Genomic DNA, 23,302 nt, shown 5'->3' on the forward strand with positions numbered 1-23,302 from the left:
AGGAGCGACATTGTTGTTCATCGTCTCATTCATACGTAACGGAGTAACAAGACTTCGCACAGCTTGTTTAGATTTCACGATACCATGCTTTCCAAGTTTTTCACAAAGCTTACTACAGACCTATATTGAAAAGGAAACATAATACATCTAAAGGCTTCTGCATAGAAATCTGAATCAAACAAACTCTGTATACATTTTCCGAATGCAAGCCTTGTTTGATGGCTCTCTGTAAATCTTATAATATGGAGCGAAAAAATGCTATAAGCAATGAAAGACAGTGTGATTGGTCCCGGCCCCTTAAAACAGCCAAATTGCAGAGATCCTCAGGGGGGCAATTCTATTTTGATGATAATCGAATCATGCTATCTCACAAAATGTTACCACTAAATAAAGTCATTTGGGTCCCCAAAACAGCACATCGGAGTGCTGCTTACAGTAGTTTCTGGAACAACAAACCTTTTAACAGTTTCACAGAGGAGATCATTTTGTTTCACAGCGTCTTCAAGCTTGCTTGCTAATGCTTCATTTCTCGCTTGAGATTGTGCAGTGCTAGCTGCTTCACTTTGTTGCCTTTCTGTTAGCAGAAGGGTCTCCTTCGCTTGCAGTCCCTTCTAGTCTGTTTTGATACAGAAAAGAGAACTTTCATTATCAGAGTAATTCCTAGCAAATGCAGGAATGGATTCTAATATAACTATAACCACCTAGCAAAGTAAGGAGCTGTTCTGACTTCCTGAACCATTGGAAGTCATGGGAATAAATCTAGGAGTGGGAGTAAAAGCTCCCTGCAATTTTAAATTAACAAGAAACCACATGTCTTCAAAATGACAACATATATTATGAAATGCCCCTGTATATACAATTCTGGTCTGCACCAGTGAGTGGTCCAGTTCCTTTCTCCCAAATGAAATAAATTGTGGATCATGCAAATAAATGTTCCACTCAGATCGCCACATGAAATAATATATGAACTGGAAAAATGTTACTGGCAGATTTCTCGAGCTCACAATCATGTAACATATTATGTTCAGACGGAAGATTTCGCATACAGGAATCAAAGCCACACAATATAATTATTGCAACTCAGGATGAGGAGTAATAGCTTGTTTGTTTGTAGCTTGTTATAACTTATAAGTATGGCATCAAGAAAGGATGTACACTTTTCGTGCCATTATACACCAGGATAGTGTGGCATCATCCACAAACTAAATGCGCCACCTCAGTTCCTGCACAAAATGCAGATGGCAAATTTGTCTCGGAAATGTTCATTTCAGGTGTTAGAGCAAACGCAAATTTTCAGAAAATGCATAGCTTCATACATTTGCTTAAGGGCCAATTAGATCTCTGTACTGGACCAAAAAAACTCAGAACTCCTGTGTCTGTAAAGTTTGCAAGATGCAAATTTATCAATGCAGTAAATGCAACTTCTTGTTACAGTAAAGAGAACAGAAAGAATGAAATAGACCTTACTAATGCAAATTGTGCACAGATGGATCTCAACATTCAGATACCGATTACGGGCAAGTTCTTCAGAGAAAGATGAGAGAGTCAGCAATTCATGTACATACTGGGAGCTCGCATGGCGGCGATGATAGCATACCAATGTTGCACTGGCTGGACAGATGAGAAAGTCCCAGCAACCGGAACAGACAGCTGTGAGCCCCTGAAAATTTCAGGACAAAGACACTTGTATTTGGATCGAAACATAAAAAGAGCTGTCTATGGAGAATGGTTAAATATTTGTACACAACTGCATCCTATAGTGATTCCAGCCCTTTTTCGTGCGACAAACCTGAGACTTGTGGACAGCAGACATCGCACTCATCTATGCAAAATTGTAGACCCAATTAATCTGAGACATGTGTTTGATATTCACACAAAAGGAAAGACGAAACTATGAAATATACAGAAATGCCTCTTTTACACCATCCCTCAAAGGCTACTTCTAGACACATGAATAACACCCTTGTCAACAGCGCCAATGAGAAAATAATATTTCTTTGCCAAATAAAATAAAAAGGAGAGAAAAATCTTTTAGTATTCACACACAAATATATGACTACCACTGTTGTTTGCTGCGCATATAAAAAGCAGCTCATTTATACACCCTGGATGCTAATACACACATATCTGTTAAGAACTTGCATTAATTGCCTGGCACCAAAAATGGTGTTATCTCTGTTAAGAAAAAGAAGAAAGAAGAAGACTTACAAATTGGGTATGCTATGTGAATTTAACAAATCCTACCTTTATTAGAAAACTCTATGGGAGTCTGTATCAACAGATGAAAATTTGAAAATAGGCACGAAGCTGCATGTTAAACCTGCAACCATGGATTACCATTGGAAATTTGCCTTCGAATTATTCCTGATAGAATATTAAAACTATCAGAACGAGAAGGACAATTGAATGCATGAAAGATAAGTCTTGAATTCCATGTTGCAGCAAGCTCACAAGTTTCAGTCCAAAAGCATAGCGTAGAAATACGATATTCTCAGGCCCAAATACGAGAACTGAATAAAAATAGGTGCACGTACTATCTGAAAAGATTGCTGGGTAGAAATAAATTTGATTCGATGGTAACTATAAGAGAACTAGAACTAAAATGTAAACTTGTGTTCCATTCTTCAAGTTCTTCTAGTGCTGGAAAGAGAAATGCAATGTAAATCTATATCTATACAAGTTTTATTCTAGTATATGCAGATTAAAAACTAATCAAATGAGCTTTGTAAATGCAAATGCTTACTACCTGCTAGCAATACTATCTCGCAGCTCCAGCTCTAGCTCCATCCACTCAAAATGCTTCCTATATGTGTAAAAAACCAATGTTAAATGATCAGAATGTCTAGATCTAAAAAATCTATCTTTCTTCTTGCATATTGCCAAAGAATACACAATCAACAAAATAAAGAGGCTGGGTGCACAAGCAATTCAACATAACAAACCATACATGGTTAAGTTCATGGGCACATGCCAAATTACACCTCGAATGAAATCGATTTTTGGTCAAGCTAGAAACCTCAATGTAGAAATTCCAAATACAGTTATGGATGAATAACCTGGCAATTCTCCGAATAGATATGCTGATACAAGTTACCACAAAACCACATACCATCTAAAAGCATTAAAATTATTCAAATGCTAGACGCTGTTGAGCCATGTAACATCGAAGCTGCTGTACTACTGTCCCGAAGCAAACAAACAGAAAGAGGAGGGGGCTGGTTTGAGATTTCAGTCGGGGGCTGATACCTTGGAGTAGGGGATGATGTGGTCGTAGTCGTGGCAAAGGCTGCATGGGCATCCGACGAGCTTGCGGAAGACGACTTTGTCGAGCGCGTCACGGCGCCACCTCTCTGGGTCGCGCCCGGGCACTCGCTCCGCCTTCTCCCAACACTGCTGCTTCACCACATATGGGAAGCTCCGTGGCTCCGACGCCAATGGCGGCAGGGCCATGAGGAGCAGCTCGTCCAAGTTGGCGGCGACCATGGCAACGGAGCTGGTGGTGGTGGTGGAGGAGAAAGGGGAGGTCGGCTGAGCCGTGGCGCCGAAGGACGGAGGCGGTGGCGGTGGCGGAGGCCGCTCGGGTTGGTGACGGCGCATTGGCTTAGAGGGAGGCTCGGGGAGGCTGCCGGCCCGGCGGTGGTGGCGGTGGATAGACGGTTGGGCAGGGCAGGCGGGCGGGGGCGTCGAGATTCATAGCGGTTAGCGAGGGAGCGATTCGCAAGGGAGACGGCTCCAGTGGTGTCTCGGAGCTGGGTGGGGTGGCGGTGGAGGCGGGGGAGCGCGGATCTGTGGCCAGCGACAACGAAGAAGAAGCGCGACGGACGGAGAGGGGAGGTGGAGAGAGGACAAGCGGCAGAGGAGCTCGTCGGAGGCCACGGTCGGAAGCCGCGGTAGGAGGCAGTAGGGAGGCGGCGCATGGGTGGAGGTGGAGGTCGGGGGCGGCAGGAAATGAGAGTGAGGGAGAGGATTAGGGTTAGGAGGTCGAGAGGTGGCGCATGGGTGGAGGCGGAATCAAGAGCGATGTGGAGCGGCGGAGCGAGCGGGATCAGACAGATCGGTGTTGCGTGCGGACGAGATAGCAGGATCGGATGGTGTTCCTGCGTGCGGTCATCCGCGCAGGAGCAGACGAATTCATTAGGTGTAGTAGAGATTTAATTGGTTTAAAAAGGAAAGAAAAATCAGTAGGATTTGAACGGATATAGGGCCACTCTTTTTTTTTTTCTTTTTTCGTCATAATTAGCACAGCATAATTAAGGAAGGCCAAAGGTCTACTACCCAAACCCTCCGCCTCCGCCTCTTCCGGCAGCGGCCATGGCCCCGACTCGCCGCAACCCGTCCTCCTCCTCCTCCTCCTCTGAGGAAGAAGACACCTCCTCCGGTGACGAACAAGTGGAGAAGCACTCCACCAAGAACCCTCCAACCCCGGCGCCGGCGCACCAAGAAAGAGACGGCTCCGACGAGGAGGATGACGACGGAAGCGAGGAGGTTGGATCGTCCGATGAGCTGGGGGAGAATGGGGTGCCCATCAAGCGTCATCCCCCGCTGCTGCCGCCACCTCCTCAAGGAGGGGAGAGCTCCGACGACGACGAGGAAGAAGTGGAGCAGCGCTCCATCAAGAATCAACCGACGGCGCCGGTGTGCCAGGAGGATGACAGCGGCGATGCGGTCGAATCGTCCGAAGAGATTGGGGGGAATGAGATGCTGCCGCAAGGTAAGGGCTCCGACGATGAGGATGAGGAAGAAGAGTCCAAGTCCGACGAGGCGCCGCTGGTACCAGCGCCCCTGCCCAAGGGGAATGTGCCATCGCCCGAACCCGCCGAGACGTCTCAGTTGAAGAGGAAGGCGGCGGCGACCGAGCCCGCCGAGTCGCCCCCTCCGAAGAAGAAGGCGCCACCGGCTGAGCTCGCCAAGTCGCCCGCAGCTAAGAGGAAGGCGCCGGTGGCCGAGCTCGCCAAGTCTCCCTCGCCGAAGAAGGCTGCGGCTGCAGCATCGACGGAGGTTGTCAAGTTGCCCCCGCCGAAGACGGCTGCGGCTGCGGCGACGACGGAGGCCGCCAAGTCGCATCGTCCTAAGGGACCGGAAGACGCGGCAACGGAGGTTGCCAAGTCGAGGAAGGCTGCTGACCCTGCCGGAGCGGAGGAGGACCCTGGCCAGGAGGTCGAGTACAATGCGGAGAAGCACTTGGAGGAGAAGAGCGCGACGCACTGGTTCCTCTGGAAGGAGGTGCAGGCTTTGGAGGCAGAGTATTCCGGCATGTGCTTCACGGGGGCCTTCCTCAAGGTCGCTGATGCCAAGGCCAGCATGTTGAATACCAAGATCAAGAAGCAGATGGTGACCGAGATCAACCAGTGGATGCGGCGGAGGGACATCCAGAAGGAGGTAGCCAAGGTGCTGACCAGCTTGATCTAGCGATCGCAGGTCAATTCACTATCCTTCTGAACCTAAATCAACAGATTAAGGAACTGCCTTCCTATATTTTAGCCATGTAGAATTAAGTGGACGCCTAGTTATTTATTCCATTCCGATGTCATTTGAGACGCTTTTTCTTTGATGTCATATTCTTATTATGATGCATTACGAAAGAGAATCCTGTATAACTCAGAAATGCAGTAGATAGATTTTTAGCGCACAGTTTAACAATGGTTGTACCCAATGGTGGCCAAAGAGATACTGCTGGGACGATGAACTCAAATGATTTAAATTTTTGAGCTTCAATAGTTAACAAATCTAATGACCTATCAATTGAAAATGCATCAACACTCTTTTTTCTTGTTGCAAGTAGGGAGCTTATATTGTTGCATATTATGAACTTGATTGCATGCCACAATCAAGTATTCATAAGTTTACTTGTGCTAACTAGTATTTGGTCTGGATTTTAAGTTTTATCAAGTCTATACGTGAAAACAGGTCTTACATATGTCTTTGATCACGCTTATAGTTGATTTCATAGTGCTTTTTCTATTTTCTTGATGACATTATTTCTTCTTAAGTGAGTTTCCTTCGAGAATTTTGAGCTTTCATATGTGCTCTTTTTAATTTGGCAGCTAGAAGCATCTCATTAATCTTATTTTGTGCAGTATCCTGATATCTAGTATCTGCTAGTTCATGAGTTTTTAGATTCCTTTGTGTATCCATGAATTTCTTCTCTTTTCTGATCCGTGTTTAATATTTGCCCTACACTGCTGAACCTGTGGAAATGCAAGGTACCACTGGAACCTCAAGTTTATCTTTGGCTGCTAATTGATTTGCATAAGGTCTTTTACTATCTGGAGACCTTTAAAAAAGAGTTTGTGCGCTGATATTGAATACATCGAATTGCAATTTTGTGGACTATTTGAAATCCACTCATCATATTATGTATTTCTGCCACTTTATTTTTCCTTTGTTTAATTAATAAAGTTCTTGGGTATGATCATGGCTGAGTGCCTCTGTTTTGAAGATTCATGTCCCTACTTCTGAAAACATACAATTGTTACACTGGCTTTGCAGCTGCTGGACGGATTGTTTATACTAATGCTTACTCGTGGCAAGCATACTTCTGAAAACATACAGTTGTCTCTACTCGTGGCAAACATGTTTACTAATTCTTCTGATAACAATGAACAATCTAGTGAAGCAATGTTCTGACTTGACTTTGCGTGTTTGTTGCAGGCTTGGAGCAAGCTGCAAAATCATGCGATGTTTTGGTGTCGAAGATGTCAGAAAGATTGCACTTGGTTCTTTTGTGTTGATTCTGCTTAGTATGTGAACTGTATGGTACCGATGCCTCGGTGCTCCTCATTTTGGTCAAGTCTGGACATGCCTGGACAGCTGATGTAAAGCTCTGATGATTCTGGGTCTCGTAATACTAGGCCCGAAACCCATATTTATAGATAGTAATAGTGTATATTTTGCTGGACCGCCTGCCAAAAATGTTACCTAGTGCTCATGTAGAACTGATGGCAGATCTAAGTGATTTCTATCACCTGCTAATTCTGCTGTTTAAGAGACATGAATCAAAGCATTTTCTGATTCTTATGGATCCATGGTTGCTGATATATTTTTTCCATTTAAAGAGACCAACCACGTTGTCTGCTGCATCTGTTAAGAGAACAGTGAGCCACAAGCCAAGAACAAACTTTCAGAACTCCTCATTCTGATAAAAATCCAGCAAAACAAGATCAAACTTTCAAAACTCGTCATTCTGATGAAAATCCAGAAGCCATCTTGAAAAACTCGCTCACTACATATATTTGAAAGGTCTCGATCAGATTATCCAACTTGAGTATAACTAATATTTAAGTTAGATTCACCTGCTTTATCTTGACCGATAAGATGAAAGACTCCCTATCAACTACAGCCAGGATTAAGGTGGTGCCTCAACACCTATATAAGGCACGATCCCCAAGGACAACTTAAAAAACCACGGAACAATCCACGCATACGCAACTCAACGTAAGCGACATCAAGACCCTAGCAATTGGAGATACTCGGTGACTTCAACAATAGATTAGCCTAGATCCAATCCTCTCTATTGTAATTGTAGCGAATATGCCCTTAGGGAGATTGTAGCGAAACATCTTTAGTGCATATATGTGATTTTGGTGATTAATGATAATATAGTCATTGAGACTAACATGTTTGTTAAGTATATACTTTAGTAGGTCTAATAGATACAATATATAAAGAAACCACTGTAGCGGGGACAAAAATTAACTGAACTGGAGAAGTTCCGGGAGAATTGCTCTCACCGGAAGGTCCGGTGCTCTGTGTGTTGAACTCATCGGAGCATCTCTGACAAAAGGGGAGAGAAGGTTGAAGACTTCATCGGATAGTCCGATACTCAGCAAGGTGTTGCACCGGAGCTTTATCTACAGAGAAGAGCATAATTGAAAAAGCCACCGGATAGTCCAATTTTGATGAAGAATGTGTACATGGGAATATTTTGGCTCGGGCCAGAAGAAGTTGAACTCACCGGAAGGTTCGGTGATCAGCGAAAGATATACACCAGAGCATTTCCTGCAGAGGTGATTCCAAGTGTCGAAGAACGAGGATGAACTGATCGAATGGTGTGGTGTCAAGAGGAAGTGCACTGGAGGCTTACACCGGAACAATTTACTCATAGAGGCTGCAGAGGCTCGGATGGCTCAAATATACTCACCGGATAGCCCGGTGATAGAGATAAAGTATACACCAGAGTGTCCGGTATTCACAGAGGATTTGAGTGGGGTTCCAACGGCTTATTTCTAAAGATGTACTCACCAGATGATCCAAAGTTGGTACTACTATTCTCACCAGATCATCCAGTGTTAGCAGTTTTTTTGAGCCGTTGGGAAAATAACTAATTGGTGGGTTTGAGGTTATAAATATCCCTCCACTCAATCATTTGAAGGTGTGGTATGCTACTAGAGTCTAAAGAAACACAGAGACACTTGAGAAGACATCCAAGCCACAAAAGTGCTTAAAGTGATCATCCAAGGCAATTAAGCACAAGATCAGTAAGTAGTTAGTGCTTATAGGCCTAGAGTGAGTTGTAGCTAGGTGTTGTAGCTTGAAGAAGGGATCAAGGAGTGATCCTAACTTGTACCAAGTGGTACGCCGGCGCTTTGGAGTCTTGGTGACACGCCGGTAACTTGAGCCAAAGTTTCTCAAGCTTGTTGACCCTCCGACTTAGTGTCGAGCAATGGCAAGACACGTGTACGGGGATGCGAAGACCCTTGCCTTGGTGGCTCAAGCTTCGAAGTGATCATGACAGCAAGTGATCAGAAAAGAGTCTTTTAGTGAGACCTTGCCTTGATGGCTTGGTGGATCATCCGGCTTGAGGCCTCAGTAGCTTAAGAGCCGTGATCGGGTGCCTATCCGGGAGCATATCCTTGGTGGAGCTCCAACGTAGACTAGAGGTGATATTTGTGCCATCGATACCACGAGATAAAAATCCCTTGTGCCGAGTTTGCTTTCTCTGCCGTCTTTACGCTTCCACATTTACAGTCTTGCAATCTAAAATAGTTTGTTAGGATTGGTTATAGGTTGCAAACCTTTTGAGCGTAGAATAGATAGACTAGATAAACTTAGAGCACATTTAGATAGAAATTGATATAGGTTTATCTTATGAAGCTTTTGGAGCCAATTAGGTTAGGTTTCTAAGTGTCCTAATTCACCCCCCCCCCTCTTAGGATGTTACCGATCCTTACAGTAATAGGTCTAGCTATATTGCTTATACTCGAGATAATCAAATACTACAGCATCCACATAGGACGTAGGGTGTTACTCCAACTAGGGGTCTAAACCTGTATACATCATGTGTCTTGTTTCCTGCTCGATCCCTGGTCTCGAAGGTACTCTTGTTTAATTACGATCGGTACTAATCTTCGCGTCAGGTAGGTGTCTTCATCTGTTTTCCAGGATCGATCATGTCTCAAGTGTGCATCCACATCAGTATCATTGAGTCCAGCCCATTGGACGCATACCATGAGGTGGGACACCTCAACTGGGATCCTAAGGAGCCCAACGTTCTTCAGTTTATAGACACTGATAGCGATGGTGAAGGTCACAAGAGTAGCGATGACAACTCCAACGACGTCCAGAGTAACCGAACAAATCGATTTGTGTTCATGGCTAGAGGAGTCAAAGGCACATCAGCTGACTAGAACACAGGAGATCCGATCGTCATGGTAAATAATAGTGTAGGAATCCCTGAGGCTCCAACAGTGGCACCCGTCGCCCAAGGGCACCAACGTCATCAGAGAGTTATCGCTAGGGATGTCTGCAGCTAGAGCTTTGCAGGTCCCTGACACTACCCATCATCAATGGACTACGGAGAGTCAGGTGAACCCTGATATTTGATGTCGACTTGTTACGGTGATGCCTCTTGGTAAAGTGATGCTTCCACCGACAATAGCTCCAAGACCAAGGAATAGACTCCCTCATAACAGCAATCACAGGGCAACATCGGCTCAACCGTAGCCGAGCATTAGTAGTGGTGTCTTCACCACTCCGGAGGCCAATGTCCAGGGTGCTCATCTAATTCTAAGATCCTTCCTCGAGTTGGATCTGGCGAATCCCTTAACCCCAATGGTCAACTAGCTGAAGACTCTGCTCAATGCGTCTCAGATCTAGGCTGCTCGAGTGAACCACTCTAGAGACTCTAGGCACCCCAGTTGGCAAGATGCTGGTTCAAGGAGCCACGAATGCGGACATCCCTAGGTGGCGAGGTCACCGATAGGAAGCTTGGGTTGTCGAGCTCAAGCACAATCCTGCAGGTCAAACTGCAGCTGCTTTATCCATAGGCGCAGGAAGTAGGAAGACCTAAGGAACCGCATCCCTTATGACAGGCATGACTTATGGGAAGTGCTCAATAACCGTCATGAGGAGCACTATGAATACGATCATCCTCATAACGACCACATATCTCTAGGACAAGATGGTCGATGTGACTCCCTTGTCTGAAGGAACAGGCATGACTGTCCTCCTCCATCACCTCCTGAAGACTTTGACGGAGATTGTGAAGCTTTCGTACCTGAGCTCCGGTCAATACGATGGCCTCATAAGTTCAAAGCGGGTTTGATCCCGAAATACGACGGGAAGCTCAACCCCAATGAGTGGTTATAGATTTACACCATTATTATTTAAGCAGCTAACGTTGATAGCAGGGTAATGGCCAATACCTGCTAACCGCCCTCGATGAGCATGCAAGGCCCTAGTTGTTGATCCTACCATCCAACTCAATTTGATCATGGGCCGAGTTGAAGGCTCAGTTTATCGCTAACTTCTAGGGTATGTTCGAGCTCCTAAGAATGGAAGACGATCTCTATCAGCTGAACAAAGGCAAGGACGAATCTCTTAAGTACTTCATCCAGAGGCTGAGCGACAAGCGTAATACGATCCCGAATATCTTCGATGGGTCAGTCATCATCACCTTCAAGAGAGGCATCAAGGACAGAGATCAAGTCGGGAAGCTGGCTACCCAAAAAATCCAGACGGTCAAAGAACTCTTTGAGCTAGCTGACAAGTTTGCGAAGCGTGCTAAAGGCCAAGCACACACCAATAACCCTCAGTCTGGCAAAGATAAGCCCGAGTCTTCGAATAACATGGGAAGAAGAGAAAGTTCAGTGACAAGAGTAAGGATCCGGACACGATCGTAACCACAGTCGAGAGGGCAAGTCACACGACACCGGAGACAACAAGGGCTAGAGCCATGGCGGCGGGAAGTGGTGTCCCATTCACCGATCTAACCAGCACGACTTCGACGAGTGTCAAGCTATCAATAAGAAGCTTGAAGAGAAGCTCAAGGCTACTATTGTTGACTACCATAGTAAACAGGCCAAGCTAGGCACTATCGATGATGAGCCCAAATTTCGCGGGGCCGATCAGAACTTAGCACACATCTTCAGAGGATCCACCACGTACGAGTCTAAGAGGCAGTACAAGGCGATCGAAAGGGAGGTTAACCTGGCTCTGACTAGGTCTCCCCAATACCTCAAGCGGTCGGAGGTTCTGATCACCTTTGATCAAGCTGAACACCCAATCGCGGTTCGAAACCCTGGTCGGTACCCAATTGTCATCCATCCTACTATCCTCATCATCAAGGTTTTCTGAACATTGGTCGATGGGGGTAGCTCGCTCAACATTATCTTCACTAAGACATTGGAAAAGATGGGAATTGTAATGTCAGAGCTCAAGGTAAGAGTTGAGACTTTCCATGGTAGAACTCCAAACTCATTGACCACGCCCCTTGGCTAGATCGAGTTACCGGTCATGTTCGGTGTGCCTGAGAACTTCCTCACAGAGAAGCTGACCTTCGATGTTGCGGCCTTAGAGATGGTGTACAATGTGATCATAGGCCGCCTAATGTTGGGCAAGTTTATGGCTATGGTGTATTATGCGTACCAAACGCTCAAAATCCCAAGTCCCAAAGGGGTCATAACTGTCGAGGGAGATCAATGCGCAGCGGTCAAGTGCAACAAGAAAAGCCTGGAGATGGTCGAGCATTTCTACCGAACAACGACTACCTCAAGGGACATAGAGTCTAAGTGTCAGAAGCATCAAACCACCACCAAAAGCAAGGACAGTGCCAAGGACTCCAAGCTCGTAAGTGTCGCTGATACTTCCAAGACCAATGACGGAGCCCAGGGCAAGAAGATGGATGATGGTATCAAGGCAGTGCCCCTTGACCCATTTGAGTCAGGCAAGACGGTAAAGATAGGGGTCAATATTGATTCCAAATAAAAACTTGAACTCATCACTTTCCTCTGGGTAAACCGAGATGTGTTCGCATGGCAACCGTCCGATGTGCTCTGAGTCCCTAAGGAGGTGATCGAGCATCGACTAGCTGTGGAACCCGGCACCAAACATGTGGTGCAGAAGTAGTGAAGATTTATGGGGGATAGAAAGCAAGCCATCCAGAAGGAGTTCAGCAAGCTCCTAAAGGCGGGCTTCATTCGAGAGGTTCGTCACCTCACGTGACTCGTGAATCCTATCCTCGTGAAGAAGACCAATGGCAAGTGGAGGATGTGTGTTGACTTTACCGACCTCAACAAATCTTGTCTCAAGGATCCCTTCCCTCTTCCTCGCATCGACTAGATCATTGACTCTACGCGGGTTGTGCACTATTGTGTTTTTTAGATGCCTATTTGGGGTATTACTATATTAGCATGGGGATAGAGGATGAGGAAAAAACTGCTTTTATTACTTCCTTTGGTGTATTTTGCTATGTAAATATACCTTTCGGTTTAAAGAGTGTTGGTGCTACTTATCAGCAGTGTATTCAAAATTGTTTACAGTCCTAGATCGGGCGCAATGTCAAAACTTATGTCGATAATATTTTAGTCAAATCTAGGACCAAAGATGCATTGATTGATGACCTCAAGGAAATATTCGACAACCTCAGGAGGTATCGTATGATGCTTAACCCTGAGAAGTTCATGTTCAACATTTCATTTGGCGAACTTCTCGGTTTCCTAGTGTCAAGTTGAGTCATGGAGGCCAATCCATGCAAAATCAAGGCTCTCGACTAGATGTGGTCACCTCGATCGCTGAAGAAGGTTCAAAAGTTGACGGGATGCATAGCAGCCCTTAGTCGATTCATCTCCAAGATGGGCGAACGAGGGATGCCTTTCTTCACATTGCTGAAGAAGCACAACTAGTTCAAGTGGACAAAAGATGCAGATAAGGCTTTTCAAGACTTGAAAAGGTATTTATTATCTCCGTTAATTCTATCTCCATTAATTCTAACCTCGCCTAATGGCAATGATGAGCTCTTTTTGTACATTGTAGCTACCCCACAAGTTATAAGCACAATCCTAGTGGCCGAATGGGAATGTTTCGATAAAAAAGCTAAGATCTAAAAACCTGTTTACTATGTGAGTGAAGTCATACACGGTGCCAAGCTATGATACCCGCAAGTACAAAAGTTACTTTACACAGTCTTGATGACTTCTCAGAAGCTAAGATATTATTTCCAAACGCACAAGGTCACCGTCGTGACGACGTATCCGCTGAAAGATGTTATATGCAATAGGAAGGCTACTGGGCAAATCGTGCAATGGGTGGTCAAACTCAACAAGTTTGATGTGGACTATGCATCGCGCACAAGCGTTAAGTTGGGAGTACTAATGGAATCCATCGCCGAGTGGACAAACATTGAAGAAATGAAACCAAACATGGTCGAGGACCACTAGACACTATTCTTCAATGGATTGCTCATGCTCCAAGGCTCGGGGGCTAGCATCATACTCAAGTCTCCAACGGGCAACGAACTCGGGTACGCCATTCAATTAGATTTTAAAGCTTCCAACAATGTTACAGAATATGAGAGACTGGTAAACAGGCTCCGCATAGCTGTGTCACTTGGAATCAAGCGACCACTCATGAAAGGGGACTCACAGTCAGTCGTAAACCAAGTGCCAAAAGAGTAACAGTGCTTGGACGACAACATAGAAGTTTATCTAAACAAGGTACGAAAGCTTGAGCAAAATTTTGAAGGGCTGGAAGTCACGCACATCCAAAGAGGCGACAACTCCACCGCAGATGAACTCACCAGGCTTGCTTCATCTCGTTCACCAACACCTATGGCGTAGGGAAAGTGGAAGGAGACATGATGAAACACATATGGCATCAGGTCCCCTTTATTTATAATCGTGGGAATGGGACAAACTGCGGAAATGGAACCGTCAATATTTTGAGGTCGCCCTGGTTGCGTTAGGTGGAAGCCAAGACATCACTGAGATATCATGGCGCGTACAGTCCCTGCACGGAGGGATGTTGCACCATTATGGAACATCAAATCAGGAGTCATAGTGAAAACGAGCACGAACGGGAGTGGGTTTTTAATGCTCACATACCCGACTATTCGAATTCACTCGATGACGATAACATAATTATAACCATATGCTTGGGGGCTGACACCTTAAGCATGTGGTTGAGAGGAATGAGTCGATGCTTACGCTCTACTCTCTGTCTTGATTGTCATATCAAGCAGAGAGTCGGGGGCTACATCATGCATTTTTTATGCTTATGTTATACTCTCCACTTGATCCAGACATCGAGTAGAGAGTAGGGGGCTACATCATATATTTTTTGATGTCGCGACTCTACTCTTTGTCTTGATTATCACATCAAACAGAGATTCAGGGGCTACATCACGTACTTTTGATGCTACGACTTTACTCTCCACTCGATCCAGTCATCGAGTAGAGAGGTGGGGGCTATATCATATTATTTTTGATGGTACAGATATGTTCTTTCTTACTCTCTAATAGGGACATCTTCTCCTCGACTAGAGAGTCATGGGCTACTAATATCATATTTCGTAAATATATGGTTTTTGCAAACTTTTATCTGGCTATGTGTCAACTACACTGAATAGAATCAACAGAGGCATATGTTGGGTTGATGACGAATAACTACACCTTATAAGGCATAATGGCATCAGAGATTATCAGACATCTCACGCCTAACTACCCACAAGTTCCTGAAGTTTGTAAAAATCATCATGTTGTCTCTTTTTCTAGTTCTGCACTAGTATTTTTCCTTACTCTCTTGAATACCTCGAGTGATTGCTCAAGGGCAATGCATCTAATGACGTGTCTAGTTAAACTTTCAGGTGTCGACAGATATGCAGATAGTCAAGTTCCAAGGATGGTCTAACACGTACTGACCAGTATTACATCTACTTATACTAACTCTATTTTATCGATAAGAAAATAGTACGTAATAGCATGCTCGACAAGCAAAATAGGAGTAATGTTACATACATCCCCAAATCACAAGACAAGTTTAAAATGTTTCAAGTTGAGAACTACAGGAAATCAATTAGAAGGACTTCTCTCGCTTCCATTGTTAGGTAGTCTAAGTGCTAAAGACTTGACGAAGATAGGGATTAGGGGCTTGGTGCTTTGAATGATGTCTGTTGCCTCCTCTGTAGGGCACTCGAACCCCTCCATCACTACCAATGTGTCGAGGTTAGGGTTGTAGCTCTTGAGGAGACCAAGCATCGTCTCGACGTTGATGGAAGCCAACTGGTTCATGTGGTCAAGGGTGTAGTGAAAATGGCCATATTAGGCCATGATTGTGATTTTAGTGATAAATGACAATATAGTCATTGGAACTAACATGTTTGTCAAGAATATATGTTAGTAGGTCTCATGGATGTAATACATTAAGAAGCCACCACAGTCGGGATAAAGTTTGATTGAATTGGAGAAGTCCAGGAGAATTGACCTCACCGGAAGGTCTGGTGCAGAGGAGTTTGCACTCACCGGAGAATTGTGCACAGAGGCTAATAGCCTCATCGAATAGTCCAGTGCTTTGTGTGTTGAACTCACCAGAGTATTTCTGATAAAGGGAGAGAAGGCTAAGGACCTCACCGGATAGTCCGATGATCTGCACAGGGTAACATCAGAGCATTTCTTGCAGAGAAGAATGCAAATGCAGAAGACTAAAGATCAACCAATTGGAAGGTCCGGTTGTTGGTTTGTGCACATCGGAGTATGGTACCGGAGCATTTCTTGCAAAGACAACTGCAATTGCTGAAGAATGAAGATCAACTCACCGTATAGTCCGGTGATGACAGAGATAGTTGCACCGGAGCATTTTTAGGGAAAAGAAGAGAATATTTAACTCACTGGATGGTCCAGTGTGAATGAAATGAACACTGGATGAATGCACCAGAACATTTTACACAAAGAGGTTGCAAAAGCTCGGATGACTCAAGATAACTCACTAGAAAGTCCGGTGATGGATTTGAAGGCACACTAGAGTGTTCGGTGTTCACAGAGGCTGTGAGGGGAATTTCAACTGCTAGTTTCTGAGTTCGTACTCACCGGATGATCCGGTGTTAGTACTACTGTTCTCACCGGATCATCCAGTGTTAATAGCTTTTCAGAGCCAATGGAAAAATAGAAGTTGGCGGGTTTGACACTATAAATACCCCTCCACTAAGTCATTTGATAGAGTGATATGCTGCTGGAGTTTAGATGAAGCTCATATACACTTAAGAAGACATCCAAGCCACCAAAGTGCTCAAAGTGATCATCCAAGGCGAGTAAGCACAATACTAGAGATTGTTTAGTGTTTATGAGCCTAGAGTGAGTTGTAGCTAAGTGTTGCAGCTTGAAGAAGGGATCAAGGAGTGATCCTAGTTTGTACTGAGTGGTACGTTGGCGTCTTGGAGTCTTGGTGACTCGCGGCATCTTGGGCCTTGGTGGCTCAAGCTTGTTGGCTCTCTGACTTGGTGTGGAGCGACGACAAGACATGTGTACGGAGACACGGAGACCCTTGCCTTGGTGGCTCAAGCTCTGAAGTGATCACGGTGGCAAGTGACCGAAAGAGAGGCTAGTGGTAATACCTGGTAGCTTGGTGGCTCATCGTGATTGAGACCTTATCTTGCTGACTTGGTAGCTCAAGAACCATGACCAGAAGAGACTTGGCGATCGAGAGAATATCCTTTATGGAGCTCTAACGTGGATTAGGGATGAAATTCATGTCATTGATACCACGGGATAAAAATCCCTTGTGCAGAGTTTGTCTCTCTACCTTATTTATGTTTCTGAATTTACATACTTACAATTTACCTTACTATAGTAGGTTACAATCCTCTTGAGTAGTAGAGTAGACATACTAGATAAACCTAGAGCATATTTAGATAGAAATTGATATAGTTTTATCTTGTGAAGTTTTTGAAGCCAATTTGATTTAGGTTTTTAAGTGTTCTAATTCATCACTCTCTTAGAACATCACCGTTCCTCACAGAGGGTTTGCTCCCTCAGCTTTTGAAGCGTTGTAACCGCAGAATCTCGTTTGGCAGTCGTGGTGTCCTGATCAGTTTCCGCCTTCTTCAAAGCGCATGTGAGTTCTTTCAGCCCTTTATCCTTCTTCTTGATGACCTTTATTGCCTCATTGAGAACCTCGAGTTTGATCTTTAAATCGGCTTTAAGAGCTGGGAAAGCAAACAAAAATAATTCGTCATCGGTTGCCTGAAGTTCGAATCATATACGTGTATCTTATTTCCTGCTCGACCCTGATATCAATATCTCTATTTAATTAGGGATACATTATCGAGCACTCATCTTCAACATGCCCCGTGCTCCCCGGTGAAGGATGTCACGCTTGTCCTACAACTGCTGATAGTCAAGAGCTATGGAAGAAGAATATAAGCATTCACGAGATTCAAACACGGTACCATAAATTGATATAAGGGTTTGAAAATCAGTCAAGAAAATATTCATTGGAATTTTATTGATTCTGTTCTTTTTTTAGGAACAAGAGAATAGGTCTTTTCACTGTGTTATAGTTTTGTGCGGACTGGCACGATGGAAAATCAGACGATCAAAATGAACATGAAAAAGACACCTAACAGACCATAGAATATTGAACTTTCTGCTTGCTGCAAATCGTGTTCAAAGCTAGCACCACTGCACCTGGTTCAGTCTTGCTTTGGCCAAATATTTGGGTGGGCCCACAGGCTCATGAGTTCCAGCTAGGAATTTAGAGTAGGAGTAAGTTTTGCAACAACCACCCGAGCTCATTCCCACGTATATTATCCAGGACTGAATTTGGCTCTTTTGAACAGCACATGGCGTGGATGCAAAGCATCCGGTCGACATAAAATAAGTCGAACTGTTTGGGCTACATTTTCTTCAAGCAGTTATATATCTACTATGATACTCGAACCAGTAGCAAATGGGTAATAATCCACACAAGAGCAATGATTGACTCGCTACTGACAGCATCTACGCACATCAACAAGCAGCTTATATACAAATTAACATAGTGATACTGTCATGTTGTGGAGATGTAAGAGTCCTAATAGCTACTGTGCCATCCCTGCTTGGCCCAGAGAAATCTCATTAGGTCGATATAAACGTCGTCTTTTGCCTTCACGCTCATGATGAAATCAATGTGGCCATAATCACGAACGTACAGCAGTTCTGGCTTACGTCTCAACTCTCTGACAGTACGTTGAACATCCGTTACATCGGCCAAAGCATCAAAGCCGCCATATCCCATCCAAATTGGCAATGATTCTGGTATGCTGCTAAGATCGAATGGGGGAGGATGCAGCTGACCATAGCGCCTTACGTTTCCCCACCATCCGTAGTCGTACTTTGCAAATGTGCCTTTCCTGATCACTGCATGGCGGAGAAAAGAAATCCTTGTGTTAGAATGGCTACAGAGACCATGGTAAATAATAACACATTCCACTAGCACCAAGAAACAGCTAACCGCATAATCAATAGAAACTAAAGGGAGTCATGCACTAAGCTCAAGAAAACATGACATGTCATCTTTATGACATTTCCACAGAATATAAATTTAGCAGCAGAGCAAGTGTAATGAAGGATACTCTGAAATAGCCTAAGATAATGCACACTGATGTATACGCCGATACTGGTCCAAATACAGACTACATGAAAATTGCATTAGAATGTGGATAATTGCATTGAACTGTTTGGAGGCATGCTTGAGGTTTTAGCAAATGAACTCGTGCAGTTAAACTTTTCATTCCACACCTTCTCTACGATTGACTAAACTACATGATAGAGGCTTGAGTGCTTCATTCCTTTCTACATACAAGTTTTCAACTTAATTTACTTATCGGCTTCGGCTCAGCTGATCTCTAAAAACTATTCTGCTAGAAATACCTTTCCATCAACTTCAGTCCACAATCCACACCAAACTCTCACCTCTTGCTCTAAGTTGACCAACTACTCTGTCATGCTCAACAGTGGGGGAAATCTTACTGCAAATCCACTCAATCCGGTGATCTTGGAGGTTGAGCACCCTCCATCAGAAAAGAACAGCTGTCCCCACAAGCATGAACATGGATACACATTACACTTGAATGAATTGAAGAACTGCTAGTGAATGTGGACATTGTTTGTTGCAACCCTCAGTCAAAAAGTCTAAAATAATATTCCAAGACAATTCAAGAATTAGACAAGGGAAAACATACTCTGGAAAAGATGACGCAAATTTTTTGTTGATGATGGATGGGGTTCGTACTCCAAATAATAGTCAATTCGTGATGAATTGAAGCAACAGTTTTCACCTGAAAGAAAGTGTGTAGGTTAAATCCAACTAATCATAGTGCAGTTCAAATATGCCACAGCACATAAGCAACCACAGCTAAAATGTGTCCATTCATTCATTCATCAACACCCCTTTCCCTGCCCCCTTTTGACATGATCAATTTGGCCCGATAAGAACTTGTAGGCCAACTATGTACACCGAAATTATCAAAGGTGAAGCTAAGGTGAAAGCATGCTGGTACATTTGCTGGCAACAAAACACACAGACACGGTTGAGTTCAGAATCAAACATGCGCGCATGCGCCCATATACTTGTGCACTTGGACATGTATAGCCATAGGTTCAGAAACACTTTGCATAGTCAGCCCATCTTCTGAAATATGTATTACAGTATTGTTTAAACACTGCACATGTACGGAAAATACAGAAAGTAACAATAAAAAATTTATGTGGCAATGCAAAACCTGTTATTGCAGAAAGCAAATTGTTGCAGTCCAAACGTTCATCGTCGCACAAAGAGTCTACTATTTGTACACCCATATCGCTGTTCATGGAGTACGTTAAAAACAATTATAATCACACCCTAGGGAAAAGGAGAAGTCAGTCAAAGAAGTGCCATACCTCCGAAAGTTCAGCTGATGGATGCCCATAGTAATAAGCATCTATAGCAAAGGGCACAATAAGTCAGTGAGTTACTGGTATTTATTTGGTGGGTTTCTTTGAAGCATAGTATATCACCTGGTCAAGATGCATGGCAACTGCTCTAATAACAAAACTGGCACTAACATGATCGAGGTAGGAAATGGGACAAAGAAGCGCAGCAGAGCTAATCATCTTTACTATTTCAGGATTTGTAAATGCAGCTAGACCCATAATAGTTCCCTACAAAAACCATAAGTTTGTTAGTAATATTATGGCACTAATTTGACTCATTCAAACGCAATAACAGGAGTACCTGTGAGTGTCCCACATATAAAATTTTTGACTGTGTAACTGTATATACATAGCGTAACATTGCCGAAAGGTCATATTCAGCGAGCTCTTGCCAACTCCAATCCCAGAAAAGCTGCAAAAATTCCCACAGGATTCAGTAAGATCAAACACTAAACCGTAGGATCACGGTTAGAAAGCACTTTATGCTTTATGATTGTTGCTTCAAGCACCAGAGGCAGGCATTCTGTACAATTCCATCAAAATTATAACAGAGCAGATCTTCAGTTTAGTGGCTTGCATATTCAAGCATAGCCCCACTCCCACTAATTCAGTAAAAGGAGATTTCAGAAGGTTTACCGTTCATATTTTATATATTTTTTCTTTATGGCAAGCTCTAAAGTGCAACTTCCTATGGAGTACATTCACCTTATCATGAACGGAGAGTATTGAATGGCCTTTACTCCAACGTGTACCGCGGACGTTTCCAATCCATACATCAAAACCATTATCAGCAAGGATATATCCAAGTGACTGTTCAGCAGAGTTTATAAACCATGTGTCTCCACCCTGCGCAGGATTTGAAAAAAGCAAAGCAATTGGAAAATAGAATGATGACAGGAGGGAAAAATTCAAAATTGATGTCATGTAAAAACTGAAACTAAGAACTCCATTATCCAAAGAAGCATCCGATTATCCAAATATATGGAAGAGATCACAATCTTAACATGATATGGTTTAAATATAAAAGGATACATAGAGTTGCAATTAGGAAAAACCTGAAAAAGACCGTGTTGGAGAAAAACTGGAGGTCCAGTATTATCTGCTACTACATTTTTGCCATGTGGAATATGCTGAAGAGACAAAAGAAAGCCGTCATCTGTTTCAACCTGCAACAAGGCTATGTTAAAAATGAGCAGTAAATATACCCAACAAAAATAGTAACATAAGAATTTTATGTTGCAGTTCATACTTTATTGCCTGATGAACTTTAATAGCAGGAATGGCAGAAAAAGGCAAAAGACAAGATGATAGTCGGAATGTTAAGGTCATGGTAAATTTCCTCCATGAAAATTAAGTTAAATCCCCATAGAAATGTGTTAGTTCTGATCAGTCACAAGCTTACATGAGATACAAGATAAATGTTGAGCCTTTTCCAATCAGACAAAGATAAATTACAAGTACTGAAAGAAAATGCCTTGCAGGTCAATATCACCCGTGTGGGTGCTAGCAACAGATGTTTGGTTATTCTAATGGGCTCACTTTTCGGCGTAATATGACTAGAGTACAAAAACCCTTTAGGTGGCACGGGTAAACCACTCGCGATGAAGCTTAAAGTATGAACATGCAACATAAAACCATCAAAGTTATATGACATAAACTTTGAATTCAAAAGAACATGCCTGAAAGCGTAAATGAAATGGACGTGGCAAGCATTTGGTTCAGTTTGCACATGCACACAAACACCGTGATGTCAGTTGTTAGCATGCAAAGCCTCTTCTTCCCTGAAACTAGGCCTCAAATCACAAAAAGCCTCTTCTTGGAGTCGAAAGCAGGGTCTGAGCTAATTTGCTCTGATGAGAGTAGAGAAAGTACATGAGTAGCTTTGGCCGCTATGCCGTTAATTTAAGCTATGGAGACACGCCCCTACAATTTTTTGCAGGAAATATTTTTGTTTGATTTTCTTGGGAAGTGGCGCCAAGCTTCCGGCGTCCTCTGCGACAAGAGAGTACCACAGAAACTAAAAGGCAGGTTCTATAGGACGGCAATTAGACCTGCGATGTTGTATGACGCAGAATGTTGGTCAACTAAAAGGCAACATGTCCAACGGTTGAGTGTAGCGGAGATGCGCATGCTGAGATGGATGTGTGGCCACACAAGAAAGGATCGGGTTCGGAATGATGACATACGTGATAGAGTTGGTGTAGCACCAATTGAAGAGAAACTTGTCCAATATCGTTTAAGATGGTTTGAGCATATACAACGCAGGCCCTTAGAAGCGCCTGTACATAGCGGAAGAATAAAGCGTGCGGATAATATCAAGAGAGGTTGAGGTAGACCAAACTTGACATGGGATGAGTCTGTAAAGAGGGATCTGAAAGACTGGAATATCAAAAAAACTAGCCATGGACAGGGGTGCGTGGAAGTTAGCTATCCACGTGCCAGAGCCATGACTAGACTTGCAAGATTTTATGGGTTTCATCTCTAGCCTACTCCAATTTGTTTGGGACTGAAAGGCTTTGTTGTTGTTGTTGTTGATTTTCTTGGGAAGTAACGTGAGACACACGCTACGGTGGTTCTAGGCCAACTCCAATCGGAAATTGGAACACCATACACCCCCTCCCCCTATGGTTGAGCTGGTTGTTCAGCGACAGATACAAGAACAATGTGATTTGTTGCCTCGCTGCAAGCAAACCTAGTAGCACAAGCAATCTTGTTTGCTATGCCGAACCACACCCGGTCCCGATTCATGAATCCCCAACCAACTAACAAAGAATCAATTCTTGGCTGCAAGAGCAGGAAGAAACCAAGAAAAGACGGCGGCACAACGTACGTACGGTGTGCTCGGTGCACGGGTAGCCCAGCGGCAGGAGCAGCTGCTGGCAGAGGCCGCCGGCGGCGGCACGCGGGGCGACGCGGCGGAGCGCGTCGGCGGCGGGGGAGGCGCGGGCGCCGCCGGCGAAGCAGCAGAGGAGCAGGAGGGGGAGGAGGCGGGGCATCGCGGCGAGCGCTCCTCCTCCTGGGCCCGCCATCTCCGCCGCTGTTTGCTGGGAAGTGGGAGTTGGACCCGGTCCGACCGGTGGGGATGGACTGGACACGTACACCAATCTCACGAACCTCAATTTTAAACAAGTCGCCATTATTTT

General features: G+C 44.2%; 3 protein-coding genes across 18 annotated transcripts; 1 reads left to right on the forward strand and 2 right to left on the reverse strand.

Annotated features, from left to right (window-relative positions):
* Window positions 1-226: 226 nt before the first annotated feature.
* Window positions 227-4,116, reverse strand: LOC133901197 (uncharacterized). 16 transcript variants are annotated; one of them, XM_062342478.1, is made up of 6 exons: window positions 3,247-4,111; window positions 2,338-2,364; window positions 1,598-1,660; window positions 1,468-1,524; window positions 1,317-1,376; window positions 227-1,223 (listed from the first exon to the last, which is right to left on the reverse strand). In XM_062342478.1, coding segments are annotated over exons 1-6 (261 nt in total). In that variant the 5' UTR covers window positions 3,299-4,111; the 3' UTR covers window positions 227-1,221. The 16 variants fall into 16 exon arrangements, 3 of the variants coding, with proteins under 3 accessions (XP_062198462.1, XP_062198463.1, XP_062198461.1); XR_009906675.1 differs by adding an exon at window positions 2,747-2,803 and having other exon boundaries at window positions 227-616; window positions 1,156-1,223; window positions 1,317-2,364; window positions 3,247-4,115; XR_009906681.1 differs by adding an exon at window positions 2,747-2,803 and having other exon boundaries at window positions 227-1,376; window positions 1,463-1,524; window positions 1,598-2,364; window positions 3,247-4,114.
* Window positions 4,117-4,226: 110 nt separating this feature from the next.
* LOC133901150 (uncharacterized) lies at window positions 4,227-7,021 on the forward strand. The gene is made up of 2 exons (XM_062342414.1): window positions 4,227-5,418; window positions 6,652-7,021. The coding sequence occupies exon 1, from the start codon at window positions 4,312-4,314 to the stop codon at window positions 5,407-5,409; it is 1,098 nt and encodes a 365-aa protein (XP_062198398.1). The 5' UTR covers window positions 4,227-4,311; the 3' UTR covers window positions 5,410-5,418; window positions 6,652-7,021.
* A 10,999-nt stretch (window positions 7,022-18,020) lies between these two features.
* On the reverse strand, window positions 18,021-23,267 carry LOC133901798 (triacylglycerol lipase 1). Its single transcript, XM_062343305.1, has 9 exons — window positions 22,994-23,267; window positions 21,215-21,325; window positions 20,865-21,005; window positions 20,461-20,571; window positions 20,244-20,387; window positions 20,127-20,167; window positions 19,970-20,049; window positions 19,430-19,525; window positions 18,021-18,605 (listed from the first exon to the last, which is right to left on the reverse strand). Exons 1-9 carry the CDS (start codon window positions 23,186-23,188, stop codon window positions 18,280-18,282), a joined length of 1,245 nt encoding a protein of 414 aa, XP_062199289.1. The 5' UTR covers window positions 23,189-23,267; the 3' UTR covers window positions 18,021-18,279.
* Window positions 23,268-23,302: the final 35 nt, after the last annotated feature.

This window comes from Phragmites australis, chromosome 20 (genome assembly GCF_958298935.1).
Source record: "Phragmites australis chromosome 20, lpPhrAust1.1, whole genome shotgun sequence".
In the NCBI taxonomy this organism is placed as follows: domain Eukaryota; kingdom Viridiplantae; phylum Streptophyta; class Magnoliopsida; order Poales; family Poaceae; genus Phragmites; species Phragmites australis.